Here is a 17,500-nt window from a genome sequence, read left to right as displayed (position 1 = left end):
ACACGCACACACACACACAAACACACACACACACACACGCACACACACACACAAACACACACACGCACACACGCACACAAACAGAATTAAAGTGAACTCAGAAGTTTAACTCTAATTATGTCAGTTGCTGTATAAAAAGTTTAACAGTTTTGTTCTCCACATTCTTTAGACCCAGAACAGAACAGAACAGAACAGGAACATAAGAGGGACAGGACAGGGGACAGGACAGGGGACAGGACAGGGGACAGGACAGGGACAGGACAGGGACAGGACAGGGACAGGACAGGGACAGGACAGGGACAGAACAGAACAGGACAGTTCTGTTCTATTTCTCGACTTTGACCCAGAAGCTGTTCCTAGGTGAACAAACCCCCTCTCCCCCCTCCCCCCTCCCCCGTCTTACCTGTGCTGCAGTCCTCCAGACTGGAGTCAATGTGTTTATCGAACAGCCGGATCTCCTTCACCTTGTCCTCTTTCTCCAGCAGAACCTTCATCAGATGCTGCCCCAGAAATCCACATCCTCCTGTCAGGAGGTAAACCAGCTCCCGGTTCTCGGTGTTCATCATCATGTGTTAACGGAGCTGAACACGAGCTTCACTGCGCTCGTGCTGCTGGGAGTAAGAGATAAAAACAGGAGGAGGTACAGACAGGCGCACGCACACACACGCGCGCGCGCGCACACGCACACACGCACACACACGCGCGCGCGCGCGCACGACGCGCGACAAATCGTTTAACTTTATTCCTTCATTTTTGACGTATGAAAGATAAAGATAAGTAAATATGAGAGAGATAGAGAGAGAGAGAGAGAGAGAGAGAGACAGACAGACAGACAGACAGATAGAGAGAGAGAGAGAGAGAGAGAGAGAGAGAGAGAGAGAGAGAGAGAGAGAGAGAGAGACACGCACATACACGCGCACGACAAATCGTTTAACTTTATTCCTTCATTTTTGACGTATGAAAGATAAAGATAAGTAAATATGAGAGAGAGAGAGAGAGAGAGAGAGAGAGAGAGAGAGAGAGAGAGAGAGAGAGACGGGCAGACAGACAGACAGAGAGAGAGACAGACAGACAGAGAGAGAGACACACAGAGAGAGACACACAGAGAGAGACACACAGAGAGAGACACAGAGAGAGAGACACAGAGAGAGAGACACACAGAGAGAGAGACAGACAGACAGAGAGAGAGACACACAGAGAGAGACACACAGAGAGAGAGACACAGAGAGAGACACAGAGAGAGACACACAGAGAGAGACACACAGAGAGACACAGAGAGAGACACACAGAGAGAGACACACAGAGAGAGACACACAGAGAGAGAGAGACAGACAGACAGAGAGAGAGACACACAGAGAGAGACACACAGAGAGAGAGACACACACAGAGAGAGACACAGAGAGAGAGACACAGAGAGAGAGACACAGAGAGAGACACAGAGAGAGAGACACACAGAGAGAGACACACAGAGAGAGAGACACACAGAGAGAGACACAGAGAGAGACACACAGAGAGAGACAGTGTCTGATTACTCCACAGTACGTCCCCACAGTAGTAGAGCTGATAAGGTTTTTGATCTTATTGTGTGTGTGAGGCGTCTCCAGTGTCGGTGCTTTATAACAGTTAAAGGTGAAGCTGGAACTTTGTGTGTTTTTTTTAGCTCTTTTCTAAATTATTTATCAGGGTGAAGAATAAATAATTAAGCTTCTGCCTGCTGGTTGGTGTCATGTGAGAAGCTAAAGTCACTTTTATTCTCTCTGCTGATGTCAGACGAACAGACAGGACAGAGTTTACGTGACGTATTCACAACACTGTAGTTTCCTGTCTCCGGCCCGAGCCTCGTTATTATGTGTGTGAATAAGCTGCGTCTATAAACACAGGTTTGTTCTCAGAGTTCAGAGGCTCATTGTTCGCTATTCATCCAACTGCCTCACTCTTTCCGCTCAGCCTGTTGTTCTCCATCTCCATGGTTCTGGCTGAGCAGCACTGACCCGTGCAGAGTCGGTGTCAGAGACAGAGGCAGCTTCATCATTTCCTCTACACTCTCACCCTGTACAGATCACACACGTTTATCAAGTGACTCGTCTCATTATCGCTTATGATTTATTCACTACATCTTAACAGCACACAAAACGGGGCACGGAGCAGCTGCCGCACGGCGCCGTCGGTGTATTTACGGCTCGTTCTGCCCCTCGTACAGTCTGAGTCCATGAGCTCATTTAATATCACCACCAGCACCTGACATCTACTCCAGAAACAGCAGCAACAGCTGATCACATACTGAGTCAGGAATCAGATCCAGTCGTTTTACTCTGAATATCATTCTGTAGAACACGGGAGTGTGTACTGAACACGGGAGTGTGTACTGAACACAGGAGTGTGTACTGAACACGGGAGTGTGTACTGAACACAGGAGTGTGTACTGAACACGGGAGTGTGTACTGAACACAGGAGTGTGTACTGAACACGGGAGTGTGTACTGAACACGGGAGTGTGTACTGAACACAGGAGTGTGTACTGAACACAGGAGTGTGTACTGAACACGGGAGTGTGTACTGAACACGGGAGTGTGTACTGAATACGGGAGAGTGTGTACTGAACACAGGAGTGTGTGTACTGAACACGGGAGTGTGTACTGAACACAGGAGAGTGTACTGAACACGGGAGTGTGTACTGAACACGGGAGTGTGTACTGAACACAGGAGTGTGTGTACTGAACACAGGAGTGTGTACTGAACACAGGAGTGTGTACTGAACACAGGAGTGTGTGTACTGAACACGGTAGAGTGTGTCCTGAATACGGGAGTGTGTACTGAACACAGGAGTGTGTACTGAACACAGGAGTGTGTGTACTGAACACGGGAGTGTGTACTGAACACAGGAGTGTGTACTGAACACGGGAGTGTGTACTGAACACAGGAGTGTGTACTGAACACGGGAGAGTGTGTACTGAACACGGGAGTGTGTACTGAACACAGGAGTGTGTACTGAACACGGGAGTGTGTACTGAACACGGGAGTGTGTACTGAACACGGGAGTTTGTACTGAACACGGGAGTGTGTACTATACACAGGAGTGTGTGTACTGAATACGGGAGTGTGTACTGAACACGGGAGTGTGTACTGAACACAGGAGTGTGTACTGAACACAGGAGTGTGTGTACTGAACACGGGAGTGTGTGTACTGAACACGGGAGTGTGTGTACTGAACACGGGAGTGTGTACTGAACACGGGAGTGTGTACTGAACACGGGAGTGTGTGTACTGAACACGGGAGTGTGTACTGAACACGGGAGTGTGTGTACTGAACACGGGAGTGTGTACTGAACACGGGAGTGTGTGTACTGAACACGGGAGTGTGTGTACTGAACACGGGAGTGTGTACTGAACACGGGAGTGTGTACTGAACACGGGAGTGTGTCCGCTCGTTCTACTCATTATAAAGATTAAAATTCTGATGAAAGACTTTAGTTATAAATTAACTATGAAGTTAAGTTCATGATGACATTCATTACACACTGACACCACACTCTGATCCATAAAATCATGGCCTTGAGATTGGAGCCAGTGGATGAAGTCCAGGTGAAGAAAAACATGACACACACACACACACACACACAAACACACACATTTATACAACACACACATACGCACACATATACAACACACACACACACACAAACACACACATTTATACAACACACACATACGCACACATATACAACACACACAGACACACAAACACACACACACAAACACACACATTTATACAACACACACATACGCACACATATACAACACACACAGACACACACAGAGCCCAACATAAACACAAACACACATTTATACAACACACACATACGCACACATATACAACACACACAGACACACACAGAGCCCAACATAAACACAAACACACATTTATACAACACACAGACACACACAGACAGACACACACAGAGACACACAAACATACACAAAAACACACACACAAACATGCATTTATACAACACACACACATACGCACACACATACAACACAGATACACACAGAGACAAACATAAACACACAAATACACACACATACGCACATATACAACACACACAGACAAACACACACAGAGACAAACACACACACATACGCACACATATACAACACACACATACACAAACACGAACACGCACATATACAACACACAGATAGACACACAGACACACACACACACAGAGAGACACACATAAACACACACAAACACACACAGACTGCTGCTGTGTAAACAGCTCATGTCCAATGACAGATTTTCTCATAAATGAACTCAACCCTTCTGCAGTTAGTGTGACAGTGTGGGTGTGATGTTGGGAAGGAGGGGGGGGGGGAGGTTCGGTGGCCGGGAAGTGCAAAACACAACGACAAGTCAGACAACCCAGAAACGGTAGGAATCGTTTGTGAATGGAAACTTACCGATCATCAGACGAGACACCTGTCAGTCAAGATATATAGGTGAGTGACAGGTGTCTCGTCCGATGATCGGTAACAAACCAGACACAAACTACACCTACTGTTTCCGGCTTGTCGTTGTGTTTCCGGATGTTAGTGTTAGTGTTGTTAGTGTTTTGGACTTCTCAGCCACCGTAGTGAGGGCTTCCTGAGCGTATCACAGACCTCAGAACACCTGCACAACTGTCAATCATTCCATGTTTGGATGCTGATCAACTCTTTTTCCTGGAGAACTGAACACGTCTCTGTCACACACTGTGATGTTTAATCACACAGCTCCTATGTACCTAGTGTTAAGCTTCACAGGTCTGAACATTACTGAACACTGTGGCAGTGTAACATGGTTTACAAACCATAATGTCATTAGATTGAACAATACAACTAAGAAATGTAATGTGGTGACACATAAAAGCAAGAAACAATGTGATAAAAAAAAAAACACTACTAAAAAGAATCGTGAATCATTTGATTCGGCTCACCGGTAAGAGTCGACTCTTTCTTTCGGCTCCCACACAACAACGGTTTGAGCAGCGACTGTTCTTCTTGCTTCACTTTCACACAAAACTCCACTTTTACAACTCCAATTTTATAAAAATAAAAATAAAAAACAGACTGAATTGTTCCTGTCACACTGACAGCTGGGAGTTAAACACATGACTCACTGTGAACTGAGTCAGAAAGACAAATACTGAAATGAGATGTTTCCATGGTTTTGATTCAAATTACACTGCAGAGTAAAGACACTGCCCTTGTCTATAACAGAGAGAGAGAGAGAGAGAGAGAGAGAGAGAGAGAGAGAGAGAGAGAGAGATTCACCTGAAAGAGTTGACACAGAGATTCATCATGGTCTTGCTGTGATCTAAAAATACACTCATTCTGTCCTCAGCTGTTCTCACTGTGCACTGATCAGGATAAAATTCTGCTCTCTCAGATATCCACTGAGTAGATTCACTAAACACACTAAACACACTAAACACACTAAACATATTAAACACACTAAACACAGTAAACACACTAAACACAGTAAACATATTAAACACACTAAACACACTAAACACAGTAAACACACTAAACATATTAAACACACTAAACATATTAAACACACTAAACACAGTAAACACACTAAACACACTAAACACAGTAAACACACTAAACACAGTAAACACACTAAACATATTAAACACACTAAACACACTAAACACAGTAAACACACTAAACATATTAAACACACTAAACACACTAAACACACTAAACATATTAAACACACTAAACACACTAAACACACTAAACATATTAAACACACTAAACACACTAAACACACTAAACACACTAAACACACTAAACATATTAAACACACTAAACACAGTAAACACACTAAACACAGTAAACACACTAAACACAGTAAACACAGTAAACATATTAAACACACTAAACACACTAAACATATTAAACACACTAAACACACTAAACATATTAAACACACTAAACACACTAAACACACTAAACACGAGACAAGAAATGCTTGATTTTTTACAAACCTGCTCTGTACTGCATTAACGTTTAGATTCAACTCACCTCCATGACAGTAAACACTGCCTCGGCTTCTGCACAAAACCTTCTGCTTCTCTTTCCTCACATCTCTTTCTGTATTCATAGAAGATCAACCACACACACACACACACCACACACACACACACACCAACCACACACACACACACACACACACACACACACACACACACACACACACACACACACACACACACACACACACACACACACACACACAGGAAGCTGTAACTGCTCAGCTGTGACAGCAAGCTAAAGTCAGATCACTTGAGCTCACATATTTGCTGTTGACTAAAGAACCTTACAGTCTGATTTACACACTTCCTCTCATTTGAGAGATCAGAGAACAACAGAACAGTAGATGTAGATGTTGATGGTTGAAATCAGACTGAACTCATCATTCAAGCTGCAGTTATTTGTTACATCTTAGTAGTTCTGCGTTAACTAACAGCTTCAGAAGTCACACAAACTGGATTTAATCAGCAGACGTTAGCTAGCACATGTTCCACAGACTGACTGAACTTTCAGTCTGGTGTTAGGAGTGTTAGGAGCCTTAGGAGCGTTTGGAGCCTTAGGAGTGTTAGGAATGTTAGGAGCGTTAGGAACATTCTGGTCAGTCAGTGTCTGAGCTCTGTACAGGTTCTGTGTGAGCGGTGTGTGAGAGGAGAACCATGAACAGCACATATTCCCCTACTTTTATAGGGTGCCATTACTTTTTTAAAACTAGTCTTATTTGTCTTATTGTGTGGATTTATGGAATGTGGAGGAGAATTTTCTTTCAGGTCGTTAATATGAAACAACAACAGATTCAGAAAGAACGTTGCAGGAACGTGATGTAGTAATCTCAGCTCTACAGACCTCTGTCCTGCTTTCTACACTCTGGTTACTTAATCAGCTACTTGTATTGAGCTTAAACCATGGATCAGTTACACCGTGCGTGTGTGTGCGTGTGTGTGCGTGTGTGTGTGCGTGTGTGTGCGTGTGTGTGTGTGTGTGTGAGTGAGAGAGAGTGAGAGATAAACTATTCATCTATTATAAACTAGGGGGCGTGGCTTATTTCAAACATAAACAAGTCTTAACACGAATCTGCTGCACATCATCTGCCTGGACCTTAGAAATGTTATGTTTTTTTCTGGCTGATGAGAAGAGAGTCGTGTGATTCCTGTAAAAGGGGGGCGTGGCTACGTGTACATGAGCAGCAGGACGTCATCCTGACACACACACACACACACACACACACACACTCACACACACACACACACACATACACACACACATGATCACCAAAAACTCCCACAACCCCTGGATGTTACACCTCACTGAGTGTATGAGGTGCAGTGTTCCTGGAGCTTTAATAAACACTGCGTGGTGTCATGAAGCCAAGACGCTGATGTGTTTTATTCCTTTTATACCACAGAAATTGTCCAACATTAACATTGAAAAATAAATAAATAAAATAAAGGAAAGATAAATAAAGTGAAGTCCCTGTTGTCCTTTATGTTGTAGCAGTTTTAAACACTCGTCCCTTCAGCACAATCTCTACTCACATGAAGACAAAACAATCTCAGCTTGTGACTGAGAAACACACACAAGTGTAAACTGTCCTGAAGATGTGGAGAACTTCAAGCTCCAGCTTCACCTCTGACTGGGACACAGAGCTCATCATACACACACACACACACACACACACACACACAAACACTGGAGATTCCATCACCACATCATAAACACACACACACACACACACACACACACACACACACACACACACACAAACACTGGAGATTCCATCACCACATCATAAACACACACACACACACACACACACACACACACACACACACACACACACACACACACACACACACACACACACACACAAACACTGGAGATTCCATCACCACATCATAAACACACACACACACACACACACACACACACACACACACACACACACACACACACACACAAACACTGGAGATTCCATCACCACATCATAAACACACACACACACACACACACACACACACACACACACACACACAGACACACACTTCTCTTCACAGGAAAACCTATTAAACACACTATGTATGTGGTACAGGCCCCATGACCGAGCTGGTCCAGACCTTCAGACGTCAGCTGCAGCTCTGTGGTGTGATGGACTAACAGTATGGTGTTGGACTGACACTAACAGGAAGTCACTAACAGGAAGTCCTTTATATCAGTTTTCCTCCACCTGTGTTTAAACTTCAGTAAACCTGCGTTTTTGTTGGTCTGTGCTCATGTGAAGTTCCAGTTTGCCTACCAACCTTCCTCTTCACCATCTACACTGCAGACTTCATGTTCAGCTCAGCAACCTGTCACCTACAGAAGTTCTCTGTTGACTCCGCCATCGTCGGTGTGATCACAGGTGATGATGACAGGGAGAACAGAGGACCGATTCAGAACTTTATGGACTGGTGCCGACGGAGCTGCCTCCAGATAAATGCGGGGAAAACCGAAGAGCCGGTGTTGGGTTTCCGTCAGCACAAACAAACCTCGTTACCTCCAGTGATCATTCAGGGAAAAGACATCGTGAGAGTCGACTCTTACAAATACCTGTGTGTTCATCTGAACAGCAAACTGGACTGGACAGACAACACTGAGGCAATGTATAAGCAAGGACAGAGCAGACACTTCCTGCTGAGGAGACTGAGGTCTTTTGGAGTTCAGCGAGAGTTACTGAAGACCTTTGTTGTCTCTGTGTCGGCTTCAGCCGTATGGTGTGGTCTCCTGGTGCAGCAGCATCTCTACTGCAGACAGGAAGAGACTGGACAAGCTGATCAGGAAGTCCAGCTCAGTCCTGGGGATTCCTCTGGACACTGTACAGGAAGAGGACCGCAGAACGACTCTCACCTCCTGTATGATACGGTGTCAGCTCTGAGGAGCTCCTTCAGTGACAGACTGTTACATCCTAAGTGTCGGAAGCAGCGACACAGACGCTCTGATCTTCCTGCTGCTATTAGACTTTATAATCAAAGCTGCTCCCAGTGAACCAGTCACCATAATTACACTTATTACTGTTTACCTGCAATAATAACTACAACATAGCATTTAAACATGTTCAATAACAGTCATTTTGAAAAACGTTGAAAAAACGTCTGTTAGTGTGACTACAGGACTTACTCGTGGTCTCTTTTTTCTTCTCCTCTGTATTTATTATACATTATGTTTATACTGTATATTATATTATGGCTTTATTATTTTATAGATTTGCGTTTCTTTCTCTTTACTGCTGTAACAGAGAAATGTCCACATCGTGGGACGAATAAAGTTTCATCTTCTTATCTCATCTGGTCTAGAGGAACATCAGAGTAACGTTAAAGTCACAGATGAGAAACGTTTAGAGAAGAACACCGGATTTACCCTCATCAGACGGACACTGAACAGACATCGACGCTGCAGTGTTCAGTTAAATCTGTATAAAACACTGTGATTTAAACCCCACAGAGCTGCTGAGGTCTGAACTCCGAAGCGACTCCTGCTCAGACGATTCGTTCTCCACAGCATCAGCTGACCATCAGAGTTATCGTTAATGTGCTCGTGCTCTTGTTTATAACATTTTATCACTATATCATTTTATTATTATATTCTACATCATAACACACTTTACGACACCGACCTCTCGGCCCGACGGGAAATAAAACCACGAGGCGGGAAAAAAGAGAAGAAAAAAAATCATTTGGTTTTCAGTTTTTCTAAAAAATAGTTTAATGCACCATTAATAAAGGATCCAACGCATTAATACAAGAGAAATATTGCAAATAATATTAAAATACATCAAATTAAAAAAAAACAAACAAAAAAAAAAACCAATAAGATAAGTGAACGATCGGTATGTACAATTTTGTCTGGCGATGAAGGAAAAAGTAGGAAAAAGAAGAACATATTTACAGAGTGGAACCAGTGCGTTTCTACGAGAAACAAACACCTCTACAATATTTACACTTTTATTTTTGACCATTTTTTAGTTTTTTTTCTTGTTTGTTTTTTATGTGCGAGTCTGTAGTTATATTATTTATATACACACACGTTACATGGTGTCCTTTCAAAGGAGTCGCTGGACGTGACGATAAAAGGATAAAGTGGGAGGAGCTTAAATCTGCAGGACTGACGGGGAAGAAAAGAATGAATAATAATAATAATAATAATAATAATAATAAAGGTTAGTTCTGAAAAGTTGACTTGATCGAATAAATCGTGTGAGGATGAAAACGATGAGGCAAAAACCTTCCGATATTATTATTCTTCTTCTTCTCTCCAAATAGAGAGAATAAAACCCTTTTCATTATTTCTGCACTACAGCGAGAGTTAACTGAAATATTCCACATCACGTCACAGTCATGCATCAACGATCCAGTATAAAGCGCTGATGTGTGGTGATGATAACTGATTATTAATTAGTGAGAGCTTTAACGAGAGGAGTTTATTAGCTAAAAACAAACAGCTAGATAAAGAGGTTTATTACGGAACGCTAACCAACACAAGCTACAATAAAACAGCATCACAGAGCTGTGAGAGGAAAAACAGGTAAAAACCCGACGGAGAACAAACTAAAATACAGACACGAGAGTGTGAGGTGACGCTGTGGGTGTTTAGAGACGCGGAGAAAAAGAAAAGCGTTTGTATTAAATAAACGTTTAAACACGGAGTTTAACGCTTCGATCAACTTTGTAAAGTTAATCGTTAACTGCAGAAAGAGACGAGCGGCGAATCTGCACATCACGGTGTGGATACGGAAACGTTTCTTTGCTGCTTAGTTTGTCGTCTCTGCTTATTTAAAATCGGCCAAAACTGAGGGAAAAATGAGTTGAGACGATGCTAATAATGCTAATAATAATAATAATAACGGAAGGCTTTAACCTTAACGAATGGGCTGAGACAGGAAGTGAGACAGGAAGTGAGGAAGCAGTGACGCGTAGTTTTGAACCAGTTAAGGGGATCGTGACCTTTTTTTTTTTTGTCAACACGTCAAAAACAGATCCTTGCTTTAAAAAAATAAATTTACGTATGATCAGAATCCACCAATCAGAGAAAACGGTGTTGCTATGGAGACACCACTGTGGGCGGGTCAAGTCTATTAGCTTTATTAAACAGAAACTTTTAATCCAAGCTGTGGTGTTTACTCCAAAGACACGTTACCCATAATGCTGTGTGCCTGTCCTGCAGTAGTAAAGGCTGTGGGTGGGTGGGTGTGTGTGTGGGTGGGGGATGTAGGAGGGGCTTTAGTTGAGTGTTCCTCGGCAGTTCTCCGTGCCACACAAACAGGGGATTTTGTTCTCCTCGATGGGGAACTTGTAGTCGTACGTGATCTCCTCGTTCACGGCGATGGGCTGCTTGGAGTAAATGACGATCTTCTTCTGGGACTCGATGGTGATGACTTTCGCGTAGCAGTTCGGCTGAAAAACATCGAGACGATTAACGTTTGTTAGCTTGTTGCTAAAAAAACATCTGGCTGCCGACACCAAGGAACACGACGTATACGTTCTGATGACGATGAAGCAATTTACTGACATCCTTATACAAGCTCCTGTGAACAGCTACCAGACTGTAGATCATTACTTCATCATGACATTAGAAGGGAACAGAACACAACTGGCCATGAAAATGTTCAGCAATTAACTGTCCTAATACTTTTGACTACGAGAATGTTGGAACTGTAAAAAACGGCTGTAATTCCCTGTGAGCTTAAATCACATCCTGATTGCTACATTGTGGTGCTATACAGAGGCTACATGGCAGTTTCACAAACTGTGTGTGTGTGTGTGTGCACGCATGTGTGTGTCCTCTGTACTTAGGGTTGCATCATGTGACCTGAACTTTACACATTTTAAAAAGTGTGTTGAAGTTCATTAGACTGAAGTTAAACTCGGTCAAAGTTTGTGTGTGTGAGAGACTGTAAGTGTGTGTGTGTGTGTGTGTGTGTGTGTGCAAGACTGTGTCTGAGTGTGTGTGTAAGAGTGTACACGTACGACTGTGTGCATACGTGTGTGAGTGTGTGTACATGTGTGTGAGAGTGTGTGCACGTGTGTGTAAGTGTGTGTGTGTAAGAGTGTGTGTGTGTGTGTGTGTGTGTGTGAGAGTGTGTGTAACAGAGTGTGTGTTCGAGTGTGTGTATGTGTGTAAGATTGTGTGTGTACGTGTGTGTCTGAGTGTGTGTACGAGTGTGTGTGTAAGATTGTGTGTGTACGTGTGTGTCTGAGTGTGTGTACGAGTGTGTGTAAGATTGTGTGTGTACGTGTGTGTCTGAGTAAGAGTGTGTGTGTAAGAGAGTGTGTGTGCGTGTGTAAGAGAGTGTGTTCATGTGTGTCTGAGTGTGTGTGTGTGTGTGTGTTCTCACAGTGCAGCAGTGGTTAATGAAGCGTGCCAGGTTTCCACATTTGGTGGCATCGATGATGGTGTCATGATCGACGCGGAACAGGTAGCTGCTCCCGATCCCCTCCTGAGCGTAACGCTTCTCACGGTTATCAGCCACCATCTAAAAGCATTGAGGAACATCACACACACGCTTCAGTAAACACACCTCACAGCAGGTACACATGAACCTACATGACGTCTGACAGGTGATGGGTTGAGGAACATCACACACATGCTTCAGTAAACACACCTCACAGCAGGTACACATGAACCTACGTGACGTCTGACAGGTGATGGGTTACTCAGGTACGTGTTCACACCTCACCGCTGCTTTTACACTTAAACTTCACCGTTAATAAATAATCTAAATACTGACCAGGAGTCAATGATTCGGTTAAACACTAGTTTATATTCTACATACGGAATTTAAATACGGATATGCAAATGAGCTTCTAACAAGAGGAAGGTGACTCGTCACATGACCGTCACATGACCATGAGAGCAGTTTGTACCTGTCTGATGTTCTGACCCACGTACTCGATGACCATCTCGTCTGCGGCGATGGGCTCCATGGCGAACAGACCCCACTCGTGGATGCGGCTGCGTCCGAAGCGCAGTTTCTTCTTGCGGAACTGCGGGCGGAGACGGAGACACGGACATCACATTAAAAATGTCTCGGCAGATTGTTTTGTTTGACTGTCAAACTCTCGGTAATGGAACACGAACCGGTCAAAGTTCAGACTTGGTGTAACATCATTCTGAGTTTCTGTTGTTATTCACAGATTCCTATCTTTCCACATCACAGACTGCACTTTATCTCACTTTAAATGCTCAGCAGGGGAAAAAAAAAAGGGTCGAAGGTGAATCTCCTTGAACTCTGAATGTGACATAAAATCAGAAGGTTTTAGATTTAAAGCAGCAGTGTGTGATTTTTACAGCCCCTGTAGTGAGAAGTGTGACTACAATAAAAACATCGACGGATCCCGTCCTTGCGTTTCTGAACCTTTTCGGTTCGACCTCAGACAATAAAACCCCACGACAAGGTCAGCACGCGGCCCGTAATCGGAGCCGAGCGTGCGATAAGGAGGAGTAAAGGTCGCAGTGTGACGCTTCACCTTGAGCTGGTTGAGTTTGAGCAGGTCCGAGTCCATGACGGCGGGCGTGCCGATGGCGCTGAGGAGACGCCTCTGCTCCGAGCGCCTCTCCGACAGCACGCGGTTCGATCCCTGAGGGCAAACAGCACCGTGTCAGAGTTCAGTTTAATAATAAACCTTCTGTAAACATCCATCAGCACACACACACACACACACACACACACACACGTTTCTGTAACGATTAACCGTTAGATGGCCGTAAATTTAAATAAAACAATAATCGATACAGAACCGAACATGATTCAGATATAAAACTAAGACCACAATTATAGTAACGTTATTTTGAAAGAAAATATTAAAGATCCGGTTGTTGTAATTTAATGTGGGACTCTGTGTTCAGTGTAATGACAGTAAGTCTCTCTGTGAGTGGGGACACACCGAGATGTCGTAGTCTACGGACTCCTGCATGGCCTCGGCGAGGTCCAGGTCCAGGTACACGTCCTTCTCTTTGCGGCTGATGGCGTAGTAACCCTCGCTGCGGGCGCAACCTGTCACGTGCTGCCTCAGCTGGCTGTCCACTGCCTTCTTCTTACGCCGTGGGTTCGGGATGTTAGTGAGTGCAAACAGGGGTCAAGGGTCATAACTTACAGACTAGAAACATTAAGTACACATCAGAGACCAGTGAGACCAGAGGGAACAGTGAGACCAGAGGGACCAGAGAGACCAGAGGGACCAGAGAGACCAGAGGGACCAGAGAGACCAGAGGGAACAGAGAGACCAGAGGGAACAGAGAGACCAGAGGGAACAGTGAGACCAGAGGGAACAGTGGGACCAGAGGGAACAGTGGGACCAGAGGGAACAGTGAGACCAGAGGGAACAGTGAGACCAGAGGGAACAGTGAGAACAGTGAGACCAGAGGGAACAGTGAGACCAGAGGGAACAGTGAGACCAGAGGGAACAGTGAGACCAGAGGGAACAGTGAGAACAGTGAGACCAGAGGGAACAGTGAGACCAGAGGGAACAGTGAGACCAGAGGGACCAGAGGGAACAGTGAGACCAGAGGGAACAGTGAGACCAGAGGGACCAGAGGGAACAGTGAGACCAGAGGGAACAGTGAGACCAGAGGGACCAGAGCTGCACAATATTTCATCATCATGATCATCACAAAACTGATGTTTACATCTACATTATATTCAGAGCACAGAAACAGAAACATGGGAAAGGATATTAGTGTGAGGGACCCAGTGTGTGTCGTTGAGCCAGTCTGCGTTGTGGTCATCCTGCAGCAGCTTCTCGTACGTGACCCTCAACAGACACATGTCCTCCTGGTCCAGCCCGGTGTTCCAGATGTCATACAGGATGGTCATCTGTTCAAACTCGCTGCGCTGTTTGTATGAGAACAGAGCGGCTGGGAGAGAAGGCAGGACCAGGTTGGACTTCCTCTGGGTCGACGGTGTGATTCCGGCTTCCTGCAGGAAGAGACGCTCACTTTTCCTCACCTCCTCACGTTCGAACCCGAGGTGCTCGTCCAGGCCGAAGTCCGAATCGCCGGAGTCTGAGCTGGAGGTGGAGCTGGACAGATCGGCTGTCTCCAACTGCTCCACGTCCACGTCCTCCTCCGGGGCGAAATCCTGACAGCAAACAGGGAACTTAGAGATTATAATCTGTGCTCCTTCTTACAGAACAGAATGAATAACATCTTACTCTCAGGTTATTATCTACACTGGAGCTACAATGCTAACGAATAATGATGTGGTAGCCTAGTGGTTAAGGTGTTAAACTGATCACAAGGTTGTGTGTTTGAATCCCAGGTCCTGCTAATCCTGGGCCCTGAGCACCTCGGGTTCTGTATATAATCCCAATCAGATTAAACTAGTATACAAAAAAAGTCTATAGCTGAAACGTAAGACATTTTTAAGATGAAGAGGAAATGAGTGACTGCTGATATATTTTCTTGTTTACAGGAAGTCCTAAACGCTCTAAACCACACCGACTCCACGTGTCACTTACGTCCGAAAAGTAACGACGCTTTATTGTGACGAAAAAACACTGAAACTCAGGAATGGAGAAATATCCACTACGTCGCTGCTCGCACATGAAGCGGATGTTTGCAAATTATTCAACCTTATTTCATAAACCTGGTGTCAAAACGAGGCGGCAGCCTGGAGATACTCACCTCCAACTTCCCTCTCTTCTGTTTCCTGCCGTGGTCCTGCTTCAGTTTTTTAGCAGGCTGCAGCTCCACGTTTTCTTTGTCTTTCCGAGTCCTCTTTTTACTCTTTCCTTTCTCCAGGGATTCCTCAGGCTTGAACGAGCCTCTGCGTTTAGACACGGGGCTGAGCACACGCACTCCGGCCTCGTCTCCGACCAGCCCCATGCCGTAGAACTCGGGCGTGTCTGTCTGAGAGTCTCCGATGACCTCCTCCGGAGCCTCCTGGACGCAGTGTTGATGGAAGTCCGTAGGGAGCAACACTGCGGCATCCTGTTTCTGCCTCCGTTGAACAGCGGAGGATGCAGGAGAAATAGGGGGAAGGAGGAAAGGTGCAGACTTTGAGTAGTTGTGCTCCTGGAGGACGAGCATTCCGCCTGGATCTAACTTGAAAAGCCGAGCAACTTCGTCCTCTTCCAGTTTGTGCTCTTCGGCTTCATCTGACGTCTCGGTCTCCTCCGAGTCAATGTCTCCGTCCATCTCTGCAGCCACGTGAGCTAGCACGGAGAGATCGGGTGTGGATGCGGATGCTAGCTGCAGCAAACTGGATGCTCCGAGCTGCTCCCTGAGCTTCAGTCTCTGCTCCAGAAGCTCCTCATCTTCATCTTCATCAAACTCATCCTCCTCCAGTAGCGACGGTGTGGAGGGAGACGACATGCTGACGGTTCGAGGCCTGCCACGTGGACGACCTTTCTGATTGGCTGCGAGCGTCATCGGGCCGGGCTCTTCGTAGGCCACCCGAACCAGAGAGGCATGGTCCAGCGGAAGGTTCTGGACAGTGAGGCAGACAGGAGTGGGAGGGGTTCTGGGCGATTCTTTGCCACGTCTGAGAGGAGACTTGGCAGGGGTCGACTGTGGGGATGGAGAATGTTTCCTGGGTTCCTCTGGACGCAGCGAGCGAACAGGAGGAGGGACTGTGAGAACCGAGGTGGGAGACGCTGAAGGGGGCGTGGCCTTGGTCGGACGTGAAGCGAACGGGCGGAGCATCGGGGCAGGTTTGGATGATGTGGCCAAAGTGGAAGCGGTGGGTGATGATGTAATAAGCTGATCTGGTGGTTGTGATTTGACCGGAGAAAGGAGGAGCGATGGAGAAGCGGAGGAGGAAGGTGAGAGAGGAGCTACAGGGACATGGATGGAGGGTTTGCTTTCACTCTCCTCCATGGAGAAGGACACGGTCTTGCGCCGTTTCTTCAGAGGAGGCAGGATGGGAGAAGACGGGCGAGGACAAGGAGGAGACGGTGGCCGGTGATTTACAGGCACGGCCGGAGCCATCTTGTCTTCTTTAATATAAAAAATAAAAAGTCACAAACCAAAAACAGTGCTAATATTTATACTAGTATATAAAAATAATCAATGTTTATTTATATATAAACTCTGTGTAGATGCCTTTTAATAAACTTTATGTAAACGAGTGTTTGTTCTGTAAATGTAAACATTTATAAACTTTTTGTAATTAAAGTCACTGACCTGATTTGACCTCAGCAGCAGCCACAGCAGGCGACTCGCCTCCGTTCGCTTTCTCCCTGTGACACAAAACAAACACACCATTAAACTGAAGCTCGTTTGTTCTGATGAGAGGAAATATAAAACTACTACACACTTCTCCATGGCAACGCTGTCCATCGTCGACTCGTCCATCGTGTCCAAGGCCTCGCTCTCGTCTACCTGCTCCAGCTCCTCATCGTCTTCCTCATCTGAAGATGAAGACGACGATGAGGAGGACGACGACAGGCTTT

At 45.3% G+C, this 17,500-nt stretch overlaps 2 protein-coding genes across 6 annotated transcripts in view; both read right to left on the bottom strand.

The window, feature by feature from the left end:
• The window catches only part of hsd3b7 (hydroxy-delta-5-steroid dehydrogenase, 3 beta- and steroid delta-isomerase), a gene marked incomplete in the record, with an annotated part of 27,865 nt that extends 22,703 nt beyond the window's left edge, over nt 1-5,162 (bottom strand). Inside the window, 2 exon segments of the mRNA XM_047800779.1 lie at nt 404-611; nt 4,976-5,162. Of these exon segments, the coding sequence (XP_047656735.1) occupies nt 404-569 (166 nt within the window).
• Nucleotides 5,163-9,785: 4,623 nt separating this feature from the next.
• Nucleotides 9,786-17,500, bottom strand: part of setd1a (SET domain containing 1A, histone lysine methyltransferase) — a 22,653-nt gene continuing 14,938 nt past the window's right edge. For 4 of the 5 annotated variants that reach the window (XM_047800590.1, XM_047800591.1, XM_027134706.2 and 1 more), the window contains 9 exons: nt 17,365-17,500; nt 17,232-17,287; nt 15,732-17,044; nt 14,784-15,186; nt 13,994-14,172; nt 13,577-13,687; nt 12,974-13,093; nt 12,445-12,582; nt 9,786-11,503 (listed from right to left, as the gene is read on the bottom strand). The exon at nt 17,365-17,500 is cut by the window's right edge and continues 51 nt beyond it. In XM_047800590.1, the coding sequence (XP_047656546.1) occupies nt 11,330-11,503; nt 12,445-12,582; nt 12,974-13,093; nt 13,577-13,687; nt 13,994-14,172; nt 14,784-15,186; nt 15,732-17,044; nt 17,232-17,287; nt 17,365-17,500 (2,630 nt within the window). In that variant the 3' untranslated portion in view covers nt 9,786-11,329. The remainder of the gene's footprint in view (nt 11,504-12,444; nt 12,583-12,973; nt 13,094-13,576; nt 13,688-13,993; nt 14,173-14,783; nt 15,187-15,731; nt 17,045-17,231; nt 17,288-17,364) is intronic. The other variant, XM_047800593.1, reaches the window with a different exon arrangement.

The sequence above is a fragment of the Tachysurus fulvidraco genome, chromosome 15, assembly GCF_022655615.1.
Source record: "Tachysurus fulvidraco isolate hzauxx_2018 chromosome 15, HZAU_PFXX_2.0, whole genome shotgun sequence".
Taxonomy (NCBI): domain Eukaryota; kingdom Metazoa; phylum Chordata; class Actinopteri; order Siluriformes; family Bagridae; genus Tachysurus; species Tachysurus fulvidraco.
This window is presented reverse-complemented; position numbering and strand designations above follow the sequence as displayed.